Below are 16,081 nucleotides of genomic sequence, written 5' to 3' on the forward strand. Positions count from 1 at the left end.
ACCCCTTTTAAACGCACAATTCATTGGCCGTTAGGTCTAATTCCAAAACATTCTGTTAGCCCCAAAAGGAGACCTCCTACCCGCCGGTGGTTTATCTTCCTTCATCCCCTGCCCCCCACCCCGGCAACTACTCCCCAGCTCTCTAGTGCCTCGTTCTGGAACCTTCAAATACATGGGATCGCACAACGGGTGGCCTTTCGCGTCTGGCTTCTTTCGCTTGGCATCATGTTCTCAAGGCTCGCCAGCGTCACGGCGTCGACAAATCGCGATTTCCTCCCTTGCTACGGCTGGGTAACGTCCCACCACGTGGAGAGACGCGTTTTGTCTATCCTGCATCCGATGACGGTCAGCCGGGCGGTCTCCGCTCCCCGGCTCTCGTGAACGATGCTTGTGAACATTCGCGCGCAAGTTTTCGCGTAGACCCGTGACTGCGTTTCTCTCGGGTAGATACTAAGGAGTGGGATTGCCAGGCTCCTGGGAGAGATGCCTGTTCAAACCCCTCGCCCGTTTTCTTTTTTGTTTATTGTTGAGGGCCTTCCTTTGTGCCGGGCCCACTCCACTCCCAGGCACCCGAGTGTCCACCTCCTTCGCGTTCAGGCTTGCCTCAGCGTCCCCTCCTCTTTAGGCCTCCCGTGACCAAACCCTGGCTGACGGTGGCCCCTCTGCGGGCCACCTCCAGGCCGTGGCTTCTTTTCATCCTCTTTGGGGCATTCGGGAGTGACCCAATTTGCCAGCTTGTCTGTGATCGGTCCCTGTGCCCCCAAAACAACGCGAGCTCTGTGACTTATGTCCCTTGCGGCCAGAGGGGCTGGCATGCAGCAGGTCCTCGATTTGTATTTGTTGGATGGGAGTAAAGAGAAGTCACGCTGAGGGAGAGAGTAAGCTATTTTCTCAGAATCGGACACGTGGCAGTGGGTTTTGCTAAATCGAGAACGGGGCGAGGGGCATCGTCTTCAGGGCTGCGGGGCTTGCGGGAGTGAACACGGGCCCTCCTCTGTTGGGGGGTGGGGGGCGGAGGGGGGCTCGCAGCCCAGGACCCGGCTCTTCTCAGTTTTCCCCAGGAGCCCAGCGTGACCCAGAGGGAACCCTGGCCTGCCCGAGGCGGCAACCGGCTTTTATCTGAAACCAGGAACAACACGCTCCAGTCTACAGTCGGGGTAGAATTAGAGCCCCCCAAAAGGGACGAAAACTACCTCCGGGTCAGATCAGATGACCTCCTAGAACGTCCTTTCAGGCAAAAGTAGCAAAGTCAGAATTGTCCCCTGGGAAGGACAGAGGCATTTGAATCACAGAGGTGTCCTTCAAAGACCATCGCAGGTTTTCCAGTTCTTCCAGAAAAATCACCTCTGAGCTGTGAGTCCCACTAACGTGTGCCACCAGCCAGGGACACAGGCCTTAGGTCTGCCCCTGAGCATTCCAGAAAAGAGCTTGCGGAAAGCTATTATGAGCGTGGGTCCTAAGAGCTCTGATCACAAAGAGAAATGCTTTCTCTTTCGCTTTATTGCACCCCCCCATCAGATGACAGATATCCACGGAACCTCCTGTGGTGATCATTCCGCAGCACGTAGAAAGCAAACCATTGTGCCTTACGCTGCTAATGACGTCTGTCAAATATCTCTCAGTAAAACTGGGGGGTGGGGGAAGGAAAAAGCTTTTTTGTTTTTTTTTTAAGAGAGATTTTTTTTTTTTTAATGTTTTTTTTCAAGAGAGAACGCGCGCACGCGTGAGGAGGGGAGGAACAGAGGGAGAGGGCGACACCGAATCGGAAGCAGGCTCCAGGCTCCGAGCTGTCAGCGCAGAGCCCGACGCGGGGCTCGAACTCACGGACCGCGAGATCACGACCTGAGCCGAAGTCGGACGCTTCACCGACGGAGCCGCCCAGGCGCCCCCAAAAGAGCTTGTTTGAAAAGAATTTCAGTTGCAAGCGTAGGGAAGCAGCGGGGTGTCGGGGGGGGTGGCCAGGAACCCAGGCGCCAGGGAAGGAACAGAGCGGGGCCTCTGTGCAACCTTGGGCCAGGGCCTTCCCATCTCTGAGCCTCAGTTTTGCCACCTACGGAGTGGGACTTACAGCGGGACCTACCACACTGGGCCACGGTGTAGATGAGATGAAATCATTAGATCACAGCGGCTGGCAAGACGGCTGGCCACGATGTCCGCGTCGGAATCTCCAGAACCCACGACTATAGCACCTGACCCAGAAGGGCCTTTGCAGAGGTGATTGTTAAGGATCTGGATAGGAGAGAGCATCCTGGATGATGCAGGTGGGCCCAACGTCATCAGGAGCAAAAGAATCAGAACCAGAGACACAGCAGCTTGACAAGGATGCGACCCGCTCTCGCTGGCCTCGAAGGTGGAGGAGGGGCCCTGAGTCGAGGGACGCAGGCGCCTCCGGGAGCTGGAAAAGTCCAGGAAATGGACTCTCCCCTGGGGCCTCCAGAAAGACCACACCCCTGCCTACACCTGGAGTTTAGCCCGGTGCCACAGATTTTGGACTTCTGACCTCCAGAACTGTCAGATGATAAAATCGCGTTACTTCAAGCCACTCGGTTTGTGGGAATTTGTTCCAGAAGGCACAGGAAAAATGAGGTAGAGGAGGATAAACGCAGTCCAGGACCAACTCAGGACGTAAGGCAGGCTGATTTCAAAATGTGCTGGTGAGACAAAAGACAAAATGCTGAGGGCATAGCCCCACCAGCAGGTCAGACACAGGCCTCGGGGGACCTGCCCCTGCTGAGGCCACTGACTGAGCTGAATCTGAAAAGCCAAGCACACAAAATCAGGTGGGCGAGGAACGCAGCCATGCAAGGGCCCTGGGGCAGGAAACCGGAGCCAGAAGCCAGTGGGGGCAGAGACAGCGGCCAGGGAGCCCTGGCACCTGCAGATGTCCATACGGGCCACTGGGTTGCAACCTCAGCAGGGGCACAGCGTGCCTTCGCAGGGGGGTGGGGGGTAGCTCAGCTCTCAAACATCTCAGGGGACTGTCATTCCTCTACTCAACAAGCAGCAGATGAGAATGCCAGGTGGTGTTCCAGGTGCTGTCGGGACAGCAACCAGGATTCCGCCCCGGGGGGAGCTCAGCCTCCAGCAGGGAAAGTCAGACGACAGACGTGGGTACGTGGGTACGTGGGTACGTGGGTACGACGTGGGTACGACGTGAGGCGCTGCTGGGTGCTGCAGCCTGCGACTTGGGCCCACGTAAGGAAAAGAGATCGGGACCGGCTAACCGCGGGGGGCAGGGGTTCGCCACCAAGGAGGCCACCACCCCGGCCCGAGTGGCTCTCTCCAGGCCCTTGCTGCAGCGCTGAAGAAACAGGCACCCCTCACCCCGCACAATGTGGTGAGCATCACGGAGGCAAGGAGGCCATCTGCACGGAGGGGACATTTCCACTGGGCCTTGACAGGTGTATAGAAGTCCTCCGGGAGGACAAAGCTCCTTGGACACAGATCTGGGGTCCAAGGCCACCTACTCTCCCATCTCAAGCAAGCAACTTTCGACTCTTCAAGGAAATGGTCAGACTCCTCATCAGTGAAACGGGAAAACTCCTACTTACTCATCACGCACACATCCTTCACGGATACGAAACAGTATCTGTGCCAATGTGTGCAAAGCGTCCGCACGGAGCCTGGCCTTTGAGCAACCGAGGGGTCAGAACCCTCTGTGTTGGGGACGAGCAACGGGAGGGCTCGTAAGGGGCATTCTGTGTTATCACTAAGCATTTGGACCTTATGGGCAAAAGCCACCAGATGTTCCAAAGGGGAGAGGAGTTGACGCCACCTGGCCCTGGGCTACGCGGTCACCAGGCAAAGGGCGTGGCACCCAGCAGGCGCTCACCCCATTCCCTGCAGAAGGAAAAGCCAAGATCAAGGGTGGGAAACGCCCACTCTTGTGGGGCAAGAAGGGAAAAGAGAAGCGGGAGCAGGAAATGAGAACAGGAGGTAAGAGACATAAAAGGAGAAGTATGTGTGTTTGCAGGGGGAAGCAGAGGGAAGGAAACGTGTTTTTTCAGTGAGTCGTGCTCACCAACAAAAGCTGGGAGAACACAGAGTGGAATCAGGACAAAGAAACGGCCACTAATTTTGGTGACCAGATTACCAAAGACCTACGCATGGGGTGCCGTGCTCTAGGGGTGAGGGGACAGTCCCCAGAACGTAACAGGTGGAGAAATGATGGAAGATGAGGGGGCGGAGGGAACACCTAGTCGCTCCACAAGCAAAACTTTAAAAGTCTGCACCAACTCCCAGCGATCTTCAAGGAGCAAAAACTCAATTCAATTCAATTCAATTCAATTCAATTCAATTCAATTCATCGAAGACTCTTTCTGAACAAGGACACGCTACTTACCAGGCAGATGGACAGGTAGCAGCCTTCCCCATGGAAGGGGAAAGACCACAAAGTCAAAAGCAGGCACCACTATCACCCCAGAGGCAATCCAGACAAGCCATCTCAAGTGTGCCCATGCATCTTAGGACACAAGGAAGCAAGGCAGTGCAACTCAAAACCCCTCGGCGACACACGTGCGGGAAAAGAAAGCAACGAGACACTGTATATCGCAGAAAGCCGTGCAGGTAGTGGGTCACTAGCCTTCAGAGTGTCACCTAAAAATCACAAACCCAACACTGTCTCTGGAACAAAGGGCGTGCTCTGTCCTCGTTCGTTCAATGGGCAGACAGACTGCTTAGCGCTTTGCCACGTTCACAGCACTGTTGCAGATTTAAAGCTTCCTTTCGACCTCCTATTCCCTTAGACTCACTAGACGTTTCTCTCCTGACCTTTTGGCTGAAATTTCTGGAGTCTGTACGTGTATGGGCCACAAGGGGGTCGGGAAACAGCCAAGTGCAGAACAGCACGATAAACTGACCGCCGATTGTACGTGCGTTGTGCAGCTGCACACACAGAGGCCCCAGACGAGGGCATTTGTCTTATTCGCACCCCATCCGCTTTCTTTTGGTAGCAGCAAAAGTTCCGTCCTTGACCAAATTCTAATCTGGCCTTCTGAACGCTTCTTCACCTAGGTCTCAACTTTCAGACTTCTGTGTTCATCTGTGCGTTACTCGCGTTCAGCAAGAATCCTGCTAAGTTTAGCAGTTCGGCCAGAATCGCCCTCAGCCCTGACACTTCCTCTTGGCCACTCCCCACCCACTGGCCCCCACCTTGCTTCTTGACTATAAATTCGGACTTTTTCTTGTCGTATTCAGAACTGAGCCTGATCCCCCTCCCCCGTTGCAAACCCACACGGTAATGGTCCCTACACCTGTCACACAGTCCCCCTGAATAAAGCCTGCCTTACTGTTCTTGGGCAAGTGTCAGAATAAATAGTATTTTCTCTAACTATAAACGCACCCATTTTCCTTAGAAACCACCCGACTGCCGCTGTCAGCCCCTGGTAGGGCTGACCCCATCCCGGGCCTATACTAATGCATTCTGTTTCTCTTCCTGGGAGTAGAACAGACCAGAAGAGGAGAGTGCATGGTCACGGATGGCCCCTTTCAAACCCTTTCTTAAACATCTGTGCTAAGTGGTCAGGCAACCACTCCCGACATGCCTCCCACGATGGCGGTCTCACTACCTTCAGTGACAGCCCATTCTAACCCAAGGACAGTCCTTCCTCAGGTGAACCTACAATCTACCCCTGAAATTCCTACTGTCTGGTCCTTCTACCACGTGGGGTTGGGGTGTGAAGAAGTAAAGTGGGCACATGGCACAGGGCAGCCCCTCAAACACCAAGGACAACACTCAAGTCCCCTGAGATGCCTCTCCGAGCTAAAAATGCCCGGATACCTCAACCAATCCTCATAGGAGAGCTTTTGAATTCCTGGGCCAGCCTGGATTCTCCTCCCTCAGCCCCGCCCAGCCATCTACCCTGGGGGCTATGGCCTCGGGCTCTTTTCGATGGAAATGATAAAGAGCCTACTCAAGTTGGCTTGAGGAAAAGAAATTGAACTGGCCCCTGGAAGCAAACAGCCTCAGGAGAGAGCTCCAGGCGTGGCTGCACCTGAGACTTTAAGCCACGCCCTCTAGGTCCCGCTCCCCATCTCTGGCTCTGCTCCCGAGTCCCCACAGGGTGCAAGGGTCCCGAAAGCTCCAGGCCTTCACTATGCTAACAGGTCTTAATCCCAGAGCAAAAAGGGCTCGCCCAGCAACTCTGTCCAAAGTATCAGGGATGCAGCCGATTGGCTCGACTTGAGTCACGAGGGCCCAACCCCGAACCAATCAGTCAACAGAGGACACTGCTTACTCTGAGTGGCCAGCGTCTTCCCAGTGGGGCAGTATGGAGTTAAGTCAGCTTCCCTGGAACTACACTGGCAGAGCGGGGATTACTCTGAAATGAGAAAAGCCCCCCACCCCAAGGATGGGACGTCCAAGGATGGACAAAAATATCAAACCCCGCTTCTCCCTGTGAGTGAGGTTTTGAGCTGAAGACTCCAGGCTCAACAAAGCATCGTGGGAATATTATCCGCACCCAGACCCTCATCTAGCCAACATCACAGGGCATCTACCCCAATCAAGCTTCACGCGGACACTGACCTCCAAGTTTATTTCAACCTATCCATTGATGTGCGACACCTTCCAAGAAGGTTCTGCATTAGCAACAACCATAGTTTTGAGCCCTGAGGCCATACCAAGGGCCGCTTTGTATATATCATGTCGATGTATTCTCACAACAAAGCGGTGCAGTCATTATCCCCATCTTACAGAGGGGGAAACAAAATGCGGGAGTCTTGCCCAAGGTCACACGGCACCTCAAGGCTACAAGTCCAGGCAAGATACCCTGGCTTGACCATCGATGCTCGTACCCGATCGGCTCTAAAATATGGACCCACAGAAAAGTGGATTCATTCCCAGGTGCTTGGATCCTTTCCAAAATAAAACGGGCTTGCGACAGAGTACTTTGGGGTCCATCAACAAAGAATTGGTTAAACAATGCTACACTTATATGAGAGAACATTACGTAGCCATTTTAAAGGCTGGGCAATGACAATAGAACATGAGCTCTCTGAGGACAGGGACCTTCTCTGTTTCTATATTTATCCTCAGTGCCCAGAACAGGACCCTGCAGAAGAGCCACTCACATACGTGGAAGGCAGAAATATGTGGAGGGAGGAAGGGAGGGAGGCATGAAGGGAAGGAAGGAGGAAGGAGGAAGGAAGGAAGGAAGGAAGGAAGGAAGGAAGGAAGGAAGGACACACGAATTAACGAACTCATTTCTGAGTAATAAAAGTGTATCTGAACTATATCCAGTTTCTATTCTCTTCTTTTTGCTTAGTCTGGCTTTCTCAATATTCCACCAGGGACACACAATACTTATCAAGTACAAAAACAAAACGTGATTTCATAGACAGCTTGAGCCACTGATCGTCGCGTACCCATGATCCGCAGGCCCTCTCTACCGCAATCAGAGGGATCACATATCCACTCAGCCTGGCAAGTGGCTCCCCTCGGCTCCCCCAGGCTCTGTCGGGGGCACCCCCCGCCCTGCAGCACAGCTGGCTACCCCTTTCCTCCCCATCGCTTCTTGACCCTCCCACCTCTCTGGTGCTCTCAGACCACACAGGCTCCTGCCACACCAATTAAGTTCCACCAAGGAGATGAAGACCATGACAATCACAGTCATTAACATTTAAGGAGCGCTTAGGACCTCCTCAGCACGGTGAGTTGCTTCCTTAACCCTCCTAATGACCACACTGTAGCAAAGGATGCGAAGGCAGGTCACGCAACTGCCCCAGGTCACATGACTGGCCCGACCCGGAAGCCAGGCCGGCCCGATGCAGCCTAAACCTTGAACCGCTGTGCCAACCGTCTCTTCCGCAGTCCGTGCTTATGGACTGAGCGTTACTGCGCACAGACCCAGGCGAAAGGTCCGAGGCGTGCCACGCCGCCCTGGGGTCGAGTGGCTACTGGGGCTAATCTGGAGCTCTGGGCCCACTGGGCACGGCGCTGAGGCACGTGCCGGGACCTTCAGAACAGAAAACACAACGTCCTCGTAAGAGGTACGAGAGTAAACCCCATAAAAAGTACCAACAGTCGACGTGCCATCGGGGGCCTGCGCTCTCCTTTTAAATGTGTTCTTTCGGCCAACCCTCCCAGTCACTGTCAGAGGTGAGCACCGCCAGGACGCCCATTTCACAGACTAGAACACTGAGGCACAGAGAAGGGGATGTCCTTGCCCCAGGCCACACAGCAAGCAAGAGACACAGTTGGGATGTGACTCTAGAGATTTTCTAACTCCGGGCTGTGGAAATAAAAAACACACCCCACTATGCGAGCTCTCGGACCATCTCTCGTGGACTGAGGTGTGGGGCAAAAAGCCAAGAGTGGAGGCAGTAAAGCAGTTGGGGGGGGGGGGGGGCAGGTGCATCCAGCACCAAAAGAGCCAGTACAGAACACAGAGGGCTCCAAACCCTGCCAGCAGAAACAGGAAGATGAGCAACCTTCCAGAAAACAGCCTCAGCCAAGGAGAGGCCAGGCCTGGGGGCGAGGAGAGATGAGAGGCAGAAGCTGGGCAGGCAGGACGGCAGCAGCCAGAGGGCACGGGGCTGGGAAAGAAGGGCTGGTTCGGAGAGAATGCCAGAAATGGGCTGTCAGGGAGGAGAGAAAGCCCGGGAGGAAACGCCCCGCCCCACCGCCCCTCCCCCACCCCACCCCAGCACCTTTGGAGGGAGAGATGGAGCAATGGCTTCTGGCTTCTAAGTCCCCTTTGCACCTTGTTCGATGTTTGGAAAGGGGAAGGCTGGGCCAGAGCGAGAGCCTGTCCCCACGGCCTGGGCCCCTCAGGCTTGCAGGACACCTGCCTGGGAATTAGGGCCACAGAGAGCCCTCCCCGCATCACATAAGTGGTGTATCCTGCAAACAAACTGGAACCTACTGTAGCACTAAAGAAGCCTCCTGGCTTGAAAATGAGAATCTAAACCACTTCCGGGGTACCTGGCAGGCTGGGTCGGAAGAGTGAGCCACCCTTGATCTCAGGGTCGGGAGTTCAAGCCCCACGTGGGGTGTGGAGATTACTTAAATAAATAAAACTTAAAAAAAAAAATCTAAACCCACTTCCTTAGAGAGACGAGGCCACGAACATGGGACTTGGAGCCAGCCTGCCTGGGTTCAAGTCCCAGCTCTGCCACGTCCTAACTACGTATGTGATGGCGGGCAAGTTGCTTAACTGCGCTGGGCCTTGGGCTACTCACCTGTGGAAGCGGAACTATCTCAGTCATGGGGACAAGGCACGCCAAGTGCAGCGACTTGCGAGTACAAAGCTACCGGCCGGTGCGTTCTGAGTCCTTTGTCACTGGGTCACGAGGACACGGCCGTGGTTTTCCGAGGGGAACCAGTGCAGACACAGCAACCGTAACTCGTCTATACATTTGTCCAACAGATGGCTGGGGAAGGCAGGCAGATTTCTAGCCAAAGCAGACGGAGCTTCGGATCCCACAGCCCATTCATAAGATCAACGAGCAGCAGGGAAAGCATTTTTAGTTCCCCCGCCAGGCACTCCCCACTCCCATCCCTGCCACTGGGGGAAGGGTCAGAGTAAACCGCCTGCAAGGCCCCAGGGGAGGAAGGAAGTATTCTCTGACCGCACCAAGCCCTTCCAATGGCCTCGAGCATCTGTTCAGAGTCTCTTCTATTGACAGGATGCACTTTCGTCCCTGGGTCACCTTCTCCTACTTGCTGGAGCGGACAATAGCTTCAGAGGCAAGACCCAGTCTGATGGCGGCGGCGGCAGCGGGGGCGGGGGAGGGGTGGGGGGGGGGGGGGGGGGGGGTTGGGTGGGAAGTGATGGATGGTCAAAGGGAGGAAAGAAACTGCTAGTTTTCTGTTCCTGAATTCAGCGAGGAGGGAAGCTGGCCGGTCGGACAAAGCCTCAGATCCGACCAGGCAAAAAATACTGCTAAATCTCCTGGTTGTCCACCAGATTGGGGGGAAAGCCAAGAGTCTGTACTTAGGCTACTTGCAAAAGCATCCACCACAGCGGAGGAAGGGTAGTGGTGGTACAGAGGCAGGGATCCTGAGTCAGGGGCCTGGGTTCAAATCCCGCCCCGGCGGCTCTCCACGAGACACCCTCGGTGCCTTATTCAACGGGAGCTGTTACAGCATTTCACACCTCTGATATTTTAGGTTTAATTTTTAAGCAATCTGTACGCCTTAGGACCGCCCAGCCCACAGCAGACTCTTCAGAAACATTCTTTCAATTAAACCAAAGGCAAAATACCATTTGGATAAGGAAACAGTGAAGGAAAGGCGCGGCCACGTGATCCCGTGGCACAATTTCCTACGTTTTCTTCATTTCACAGTTGGCCGTGTAGTTTTGCACAGGCACTGCCCCGAGCATTTTACACACGTTGACTCAGTTACCCTCACAGCAGTCCTCTGAGACTACAGGTAAGGAAACCAGGGCCCCGAGAGGTTAAGTAACTTGCCCCCAGTCACACAGCCAGGAAGTGGCCAGTCGGTGATTCACACCCAGTCTGCGGAGCTGGCCCAGAGTTCCTGCTCTAACCTCCAGGCCACACTGCCTTTGTTTGCACATCTGTTTCAAAGCTAGAGACCAGAGACCTGGAATGGGTCCCATTCCCAAAGGGGCTGGGCTTTTTGCCTCTACCGAGGGGTCTGTGGTTATACACAGCATGCATTCTTTCCTTTCAATGGTTTCACACACCCCCAGGGAAGTGCACAAAGTTTACACATAAGTATTTTGCTCAATGATTTCTTACCTAGGTACACACCTGTGTAATCACCTCCCAGATGGAAAGAGGAGACATTTTCAAAAGCCCGCGGCCTTCCGTGTGCCCCTCCCAAGTCAAAGGCTATCTGCCCCAAAAGGAGATCACTCTTCTGACTTTTCACACCACACATCGGATTTGCCTTTTCTACAATTTCACATCAATGAAATTGTACTCGTCATATGGCGTGTACTCTGTCCTATCTGACTCTATTTTCTACAAGGAAAAAACACACATATGACCAAAACACTGACAATGATCTCGGGAGAAGGGAGGATATAGCTGAGTTTCTTTCTCCTGCAAGTTCCTGGATTGTTTTTATTTTGGCTCACTGACTGGTGAAGGTGGGGAGGGCGCCACACTGAGTTGACCCTTGGAAAACCAGTGACCCGCAGGGGGCAGAGGAGCCAAAGGAGCCATCTCTTCTGGAGAGGGTACTGTGGCAGCAAGGGAGCCAGGCAGTCCCCCCTGGTTGCTCTGGATGTCCAGAGGGAGCACGTTTCACGAGGCTTTAAAATCCTCAAATCTGGTTCCCCCAGCGCCAGAGGCGCGGTGGGGGTGGCCAGGCTCCTCGCAGCTTGGCCTCCGCAGAAGCTCCTCTTTCCCGCGTTGACAATTTCCCCCAAAGATCAGCAATCTCCCCCCACCCCCACCCCCGCCCCAACCCCCTCGAAGGCGCGTTTCCCTACCTGTGCACTGTTGGATGAAGTCCTGATACTGTGATCCCTGCTCGCCGGGGACGATGGTGGAGCCGTCATATTTAAAAGTCACCCTTTGGATTGGGAGAAGAAAAAACACACACATACACACATCAGCGATGGTAGCAGCCAGGTGCCAAGCTTCCAGCAGGACAATCTAAAGGATGCTCTGAATAGGGAGAAGCCAGCGCTGGCTTTCCACGCTGTCCTGGGTTAAGGCTGCGGGAGACAGCACGGCATGACCCTTAATCCGTCCCGTTTGGAAGCCGGCTCAGTGCACCAGGCCCCTCGCGAGCCCGGGGAGCGGGGCTTGGAGAGCAATGGAAAGTTCCTCACCAGATGACGGCCGAGCAGTCGTCGCGCACCAGGTTGTACGCCGCCCGGCAAGCCTCTTTGTCGATCTTGGTGGCCATCGCCGCAGGGCCGCAGCAGGGACACTCTGCCCGGAGCGACCGAGCGCTCCCCGGGCCGGCCGCAGGGAAAGGAGCGCGGCGGGGACGCGCGGAGGGCGGGCGGCGGTGGTGGCAGCGGCGACAGCGGCGCGGGCTGCGAGGGGCGAGCTGCGAGCTGCGAGCGCGGCGGCGGCTCCGAGGGCGCACAGGGCGCGCGCTGGGATCCAGGCCGCGCCGCCACGCCCCCCTCCGGCCATTGGCCGCTGGGCCGTGGGGGCGGGGCCTCTTGATTCGCCTACGACCAATCCCAGTCCGGGCGGGTTGCGCAACTCCGTGGCAGGGGCTGGAGGAGGGGCTTTCTGCTCCTCCTTCCCAACCCCCTTCTCGTTCTCCCACTCCCCCTCCTCCTCCCCCCCACTTCCTCCTCCCCAACCCCTCTTTCTCCTTTCCCTCACCCTTCCCTACTCCCTCTCCCTCCTCCCTCCTCCCCTTCCTTGTGGAAGCCCTCCTTATTCCCTCCCTGCTCCCCTCCTCCCCTCCCCCTCCTTGCTCCTCCCACTTCCCAACCCCTCCTCCGCCTCTTCTCTTACCTCCCCTCCCTTCCTTTCTTCCCCCTTCTCTCTTCCTTTTTAACTCTCCCCGTTATCTCCACCACTTACCCCTTCTCCTTTCTCCCTATTCTCTCCTCCTCCTCCCTTCCCCCTCCTCCCTTGTCTTCTGCCCTCCTCCTCCCTCCCACTCCGTGCCTCTCCCTCTTCCTTATTCCTCCTCCCCACCCCCCCCACCCCCCCCACCCCCCCGCCCAGGCTGCAGAACTGCAGACCTCCTAGCCTCCAAAGGGGACCTCCAAGCGGGTGACTTAATGGAGCAGACCAAAGGAACTGACCCCACCCCGTGTTTGACCCTGGGTTCTAGGTGCGGAGGGACTGGAAAGAAGGAAGCATTTCAAATAGGAGGGGATAGAAAGTGGATTGCTTCCAGAACGCTGGTGGGATCACTGTTTACTTTGTACTCTGGTTATTTGTATTCTGGTTATCTCCCCCTTTGGGTTCCTCTGAGTGCAAAAGCTGACTCATTCGATCTTCCTCCCTCCCTGGCTGACTCACTCATTCATTCCTTATCCTGCCAGACCACAAAGACTAGTAACCGTGTCAAGGCAGGTAAAAAAGAAAAACAGGAGCAGGTGTTGCTATAAATAAAAAGTCAAAAACAAATTCCAGTCCGAGGCAGCCCAAAGCAGTTCCTATCTTACTCCTTGATAAAGGTACTGATACAATTGACCGTTGGAAAGAAACAAAAAAACTGGATGCAGACCTCGCACCACTGATCGGGGGCAATCCGAAAGCATCACGGCTTTAAGTGTAAATAAAGGAGACCGCAGAAGTTTCCGAAGCAAACCCGGGAAGAAGTCTGAAATGAGAGAGGTCTTTCAGGCTTGACTCAAAATCCAAACCTAGAACAAAACAAGGACACATTTATATGGATAAAGAGTGCTCTTCCGAGGAGAAACAACATAAACAACACATAGTGCCTCGTGCAAAGTGTGAAAACAAAAGACAAAGCAGGGAACAGTATTTGCAACTCACATCACAAAGAATTCATCTTGCTGATGTATACAGACGCCAATCTGAGCAAAAAAACGAAAGCAGAAACCGGCCCAGGCCACGACCAGATAGATTAAATGGCTCTCAAACATATGCTCCCTTTCAGCCCAAATTAAGGCAGGACAGAGATCCCTTCAAAATAAACTAGCAGGTCAGCAAAGATCAAAGTTGGACAAGCCTGCTCTGTGGTGAGGCTAGGGAGACCCAGCCCCTGTCACACTGGTGGGGGTGCACGTGGGCATCACGCCCAACAGAGGCCACTTGGCAATGTCTAGCAGATTTACAAGCCTACGTGCTCTTGACCAGTCAAGTTCCCCAAGAGGTCAGTGGTGCCCAGGGCTGGCTGGACCCTGGAGTTAGCGTGGTGCCCTGACCCCACACTCGGAGATGCTGATGCGATTGATCTCAGGTCCAGCCAGGGGGCCGGGATGCTTAAAGTCCCCCTAGGTGATTCTCCTGTGCAGGTGGGGCTACAGCCGCTGCTATAGCCAGGCTCACGTGTGTGTAAATCTATTCAAGGTTATTCACTGAACTTTATTTCCAGCCGCAAAAGGTTAGGAGCGACCTAAAATGCCCATCGGTAGGGGACTGGGTGAATAGAGTATGACACAGGTCTGCCAAGGAGAACCAATGCAGCCGTGAAAGAGGTGAGGGAGGGGAGTCTGGGGTGGGGAGAGACCTTCTGTATGGACTGATATGGAACATTCTACCCGATACGTCATGAGCACACAAAGCAAGGTCCAGAACGGTGTTGCTCCCTTTTGGGGTAAGGTTGGGGGTGTAAATAGATATTTCTATTTGTTCAGACACGCTTAAAAGCCTTTGGGAGAGCGCACAAGGGTCAGAGAAGTCATACCTGTGATGGAAATGAGTGGGAGGCCAGATACCAGCGGATGGGGATTGAACCATCTGAATGCATTATATATTAAGTAATCCCCCCCCCCCCCGCAAAAGTGGCTCCCATCCAGAATATGACTCCACGGGCTCAGCATCCCTGTAGGAAGCACCTTGACTGTATTTCGCCTTTAACTATTGTTCTCCTTCTATTCGTTGTTGCTGTCGCCCCCTATTGGACGGAAAGCGTAAAGGGCTGGTTTTCAAGGGAACCGCGATTCTGAGCACCGCGAGGTCAACTCGGCCCAGCAAAGGCGGCAAAGGAAAACGGCACGCCGGAACTAAATTTGTTTAAACTGAAATCCGCACCCTATACCCAGCAAGCTAATTCATGTTTCTTTAGAAATCAAATGACAATATTTGACACCTTGTTTAATGTACTGCGTCAAGAATTGAGGGAGTGGTATAAATGCGGGCATGCATTCATTCATTCCTGGCCCTGGGCCCATTATGGTTCCAAAGGGATCGCAAACTCACTCGCCTGCAGGGGGCAGGCACGGAATATAAATGAGCTAAGATCGTCCTGCAATCTGCAAGAAAAGTGTTTCTGCGAAAGGTGATCCTCTCTGTTGCGCCCTCCCCTGGCCGTCACTTTCGGCTTCAGAGCTGACATCCAAAGGGAACCACTGGTTCTCCGCTTTGCCCTCACTGGCATTCCCACTGCAGGAACCTTGGCATGGCGGGTGCCAAGTCTTCCAGTCGTCTAGGGAAAGCAGAACAGAATACCCGGACCTCTCTGTGAAAGCTCTTGATCCTTAAACTTTGGCAAAGATGTTCCCTTTAAGAGTTGCCTGGGTGCAGGGGCGCTCAGTCGGTCAAGCGTCCGACTTGGGCTCAGGTCATGATCTCGCGGTTTGGGCGTTCGTGCCCCGCGTCGGGCTCTGGGCCGACAGCTCGGAGCCTGGAGCCTGCCTTAGGTTCTGTCTCCTCCTCTCTCTGCCCCTCCGCAATTGTGCTCTCTCTGTCTCTCGACAATAAATAAATGAAAAAATTAAAAAAAAAAAAAAAAAGAGTTGCCTGGGTGCAAATCTGAGCTGGACAAATACTCTCGTGGCCTCGTGGGGCTTACAGTCTAGCAGGGGAGCAAGCAGTTATTTTGGGGTGAACGCTGTTGGCTGCTGACCACAGAAGGTTCTACTTGAATAGACTTCCACAGTGGAGGGCAAGTAATGGCTCGATGACAGGAAAGCCCAGAGCTAAGGGGGCTTCAGGTGTGTCAACTTACGGCAGCGGACCCCTCATGCAGATGTCAAGCGTGCCCCTCGGAGAGGCCTTCCCCAGCGTCCCAATAGAAAGAGCCCCTTCTAGAACGTCCGCTGGTCACTCTCTATAGAAAGTACGTGCAAATCATATATCTGATAGGGCTCTTGTATCCAGGATAGATAAAGAACACTTACGACTCAAACAAACAAAGACAAGTAGCCCCATTTAAATAGAGGAAAAGAGGGGCACTTGGGTGGCTCAGTCAGTTAAGCGTCCCACTCTTGATTTCGGCTCAGGTCATGATCTCACGGTGGCGGGATAGGGCCCCCTCACACCCCGCTGGTGGGCATGTGAAGCGCTGTGTCTACTTTGGAAAAGAGCTTGGCAGTTCATCAAAATGTTGAACATGGGGTTGGCACATGACCCAGCAATTCCAGCCCCAGGAATACACCCAAGAGAAATGAAAACATACATCTACGTAAAAACTAGCACGTGAGTGTCCACAGCAGTGTTGTTCACAATGGCCAACGTTCCAGAATTTCCGTCTCCCCCAAAAGAAACTCGGCACTCATCG

The 16,081-nt window shown here is 54.3% G+C and overlaps 1 protein-coding gene across 1 annotated transcript in view; it reads right to left on the reverse strand.

Moving 5' to 3' along the window:
• Positions 1-12,014, reverse strand: part of COTL1 (coactosin like F-actin binding protein 1) — a 37,215-nt gene extending 25,201 nt beyond the window's left edge. Inside the window, exons 1-2 of the mRNA XM_049622718.1 lie at positions 11,751-12,014; positions 11,406-11,488 (exon numbers count right to left, since the gene is read on the reverse strand). Of these exons, the coding sequence (XP_049478675.1) occupies positions 11,406-11,488; positions 11,751-11,827 (160 nt within the window). The 5' untranslated portion in view covers positions 11,828-12,014. The remainder of the gene's footprint in view (positions 1-11,405; positions 11,489-11,750) is intronic.
• Between the last annotated feature and the right edge of the window lie 4,067 nt (positions 12,015-16,081).

This window comes from Panthera uncia (genome assembly GCF_023721935.1).
Source record: "Panthera uncia isolate 11264 chromosome E2 unlocalized genomic scaffold, Puncia_PCG_1.0 HiC_scaffold_20, whole genome shotgun sequence".
NCBI classification, from domain to species: domain Eukaryota; kingdom Metazoa; phylum Chordata; class Mammalia; order Carnivora; family Felidae; genus Panthera; species Panthera uncia.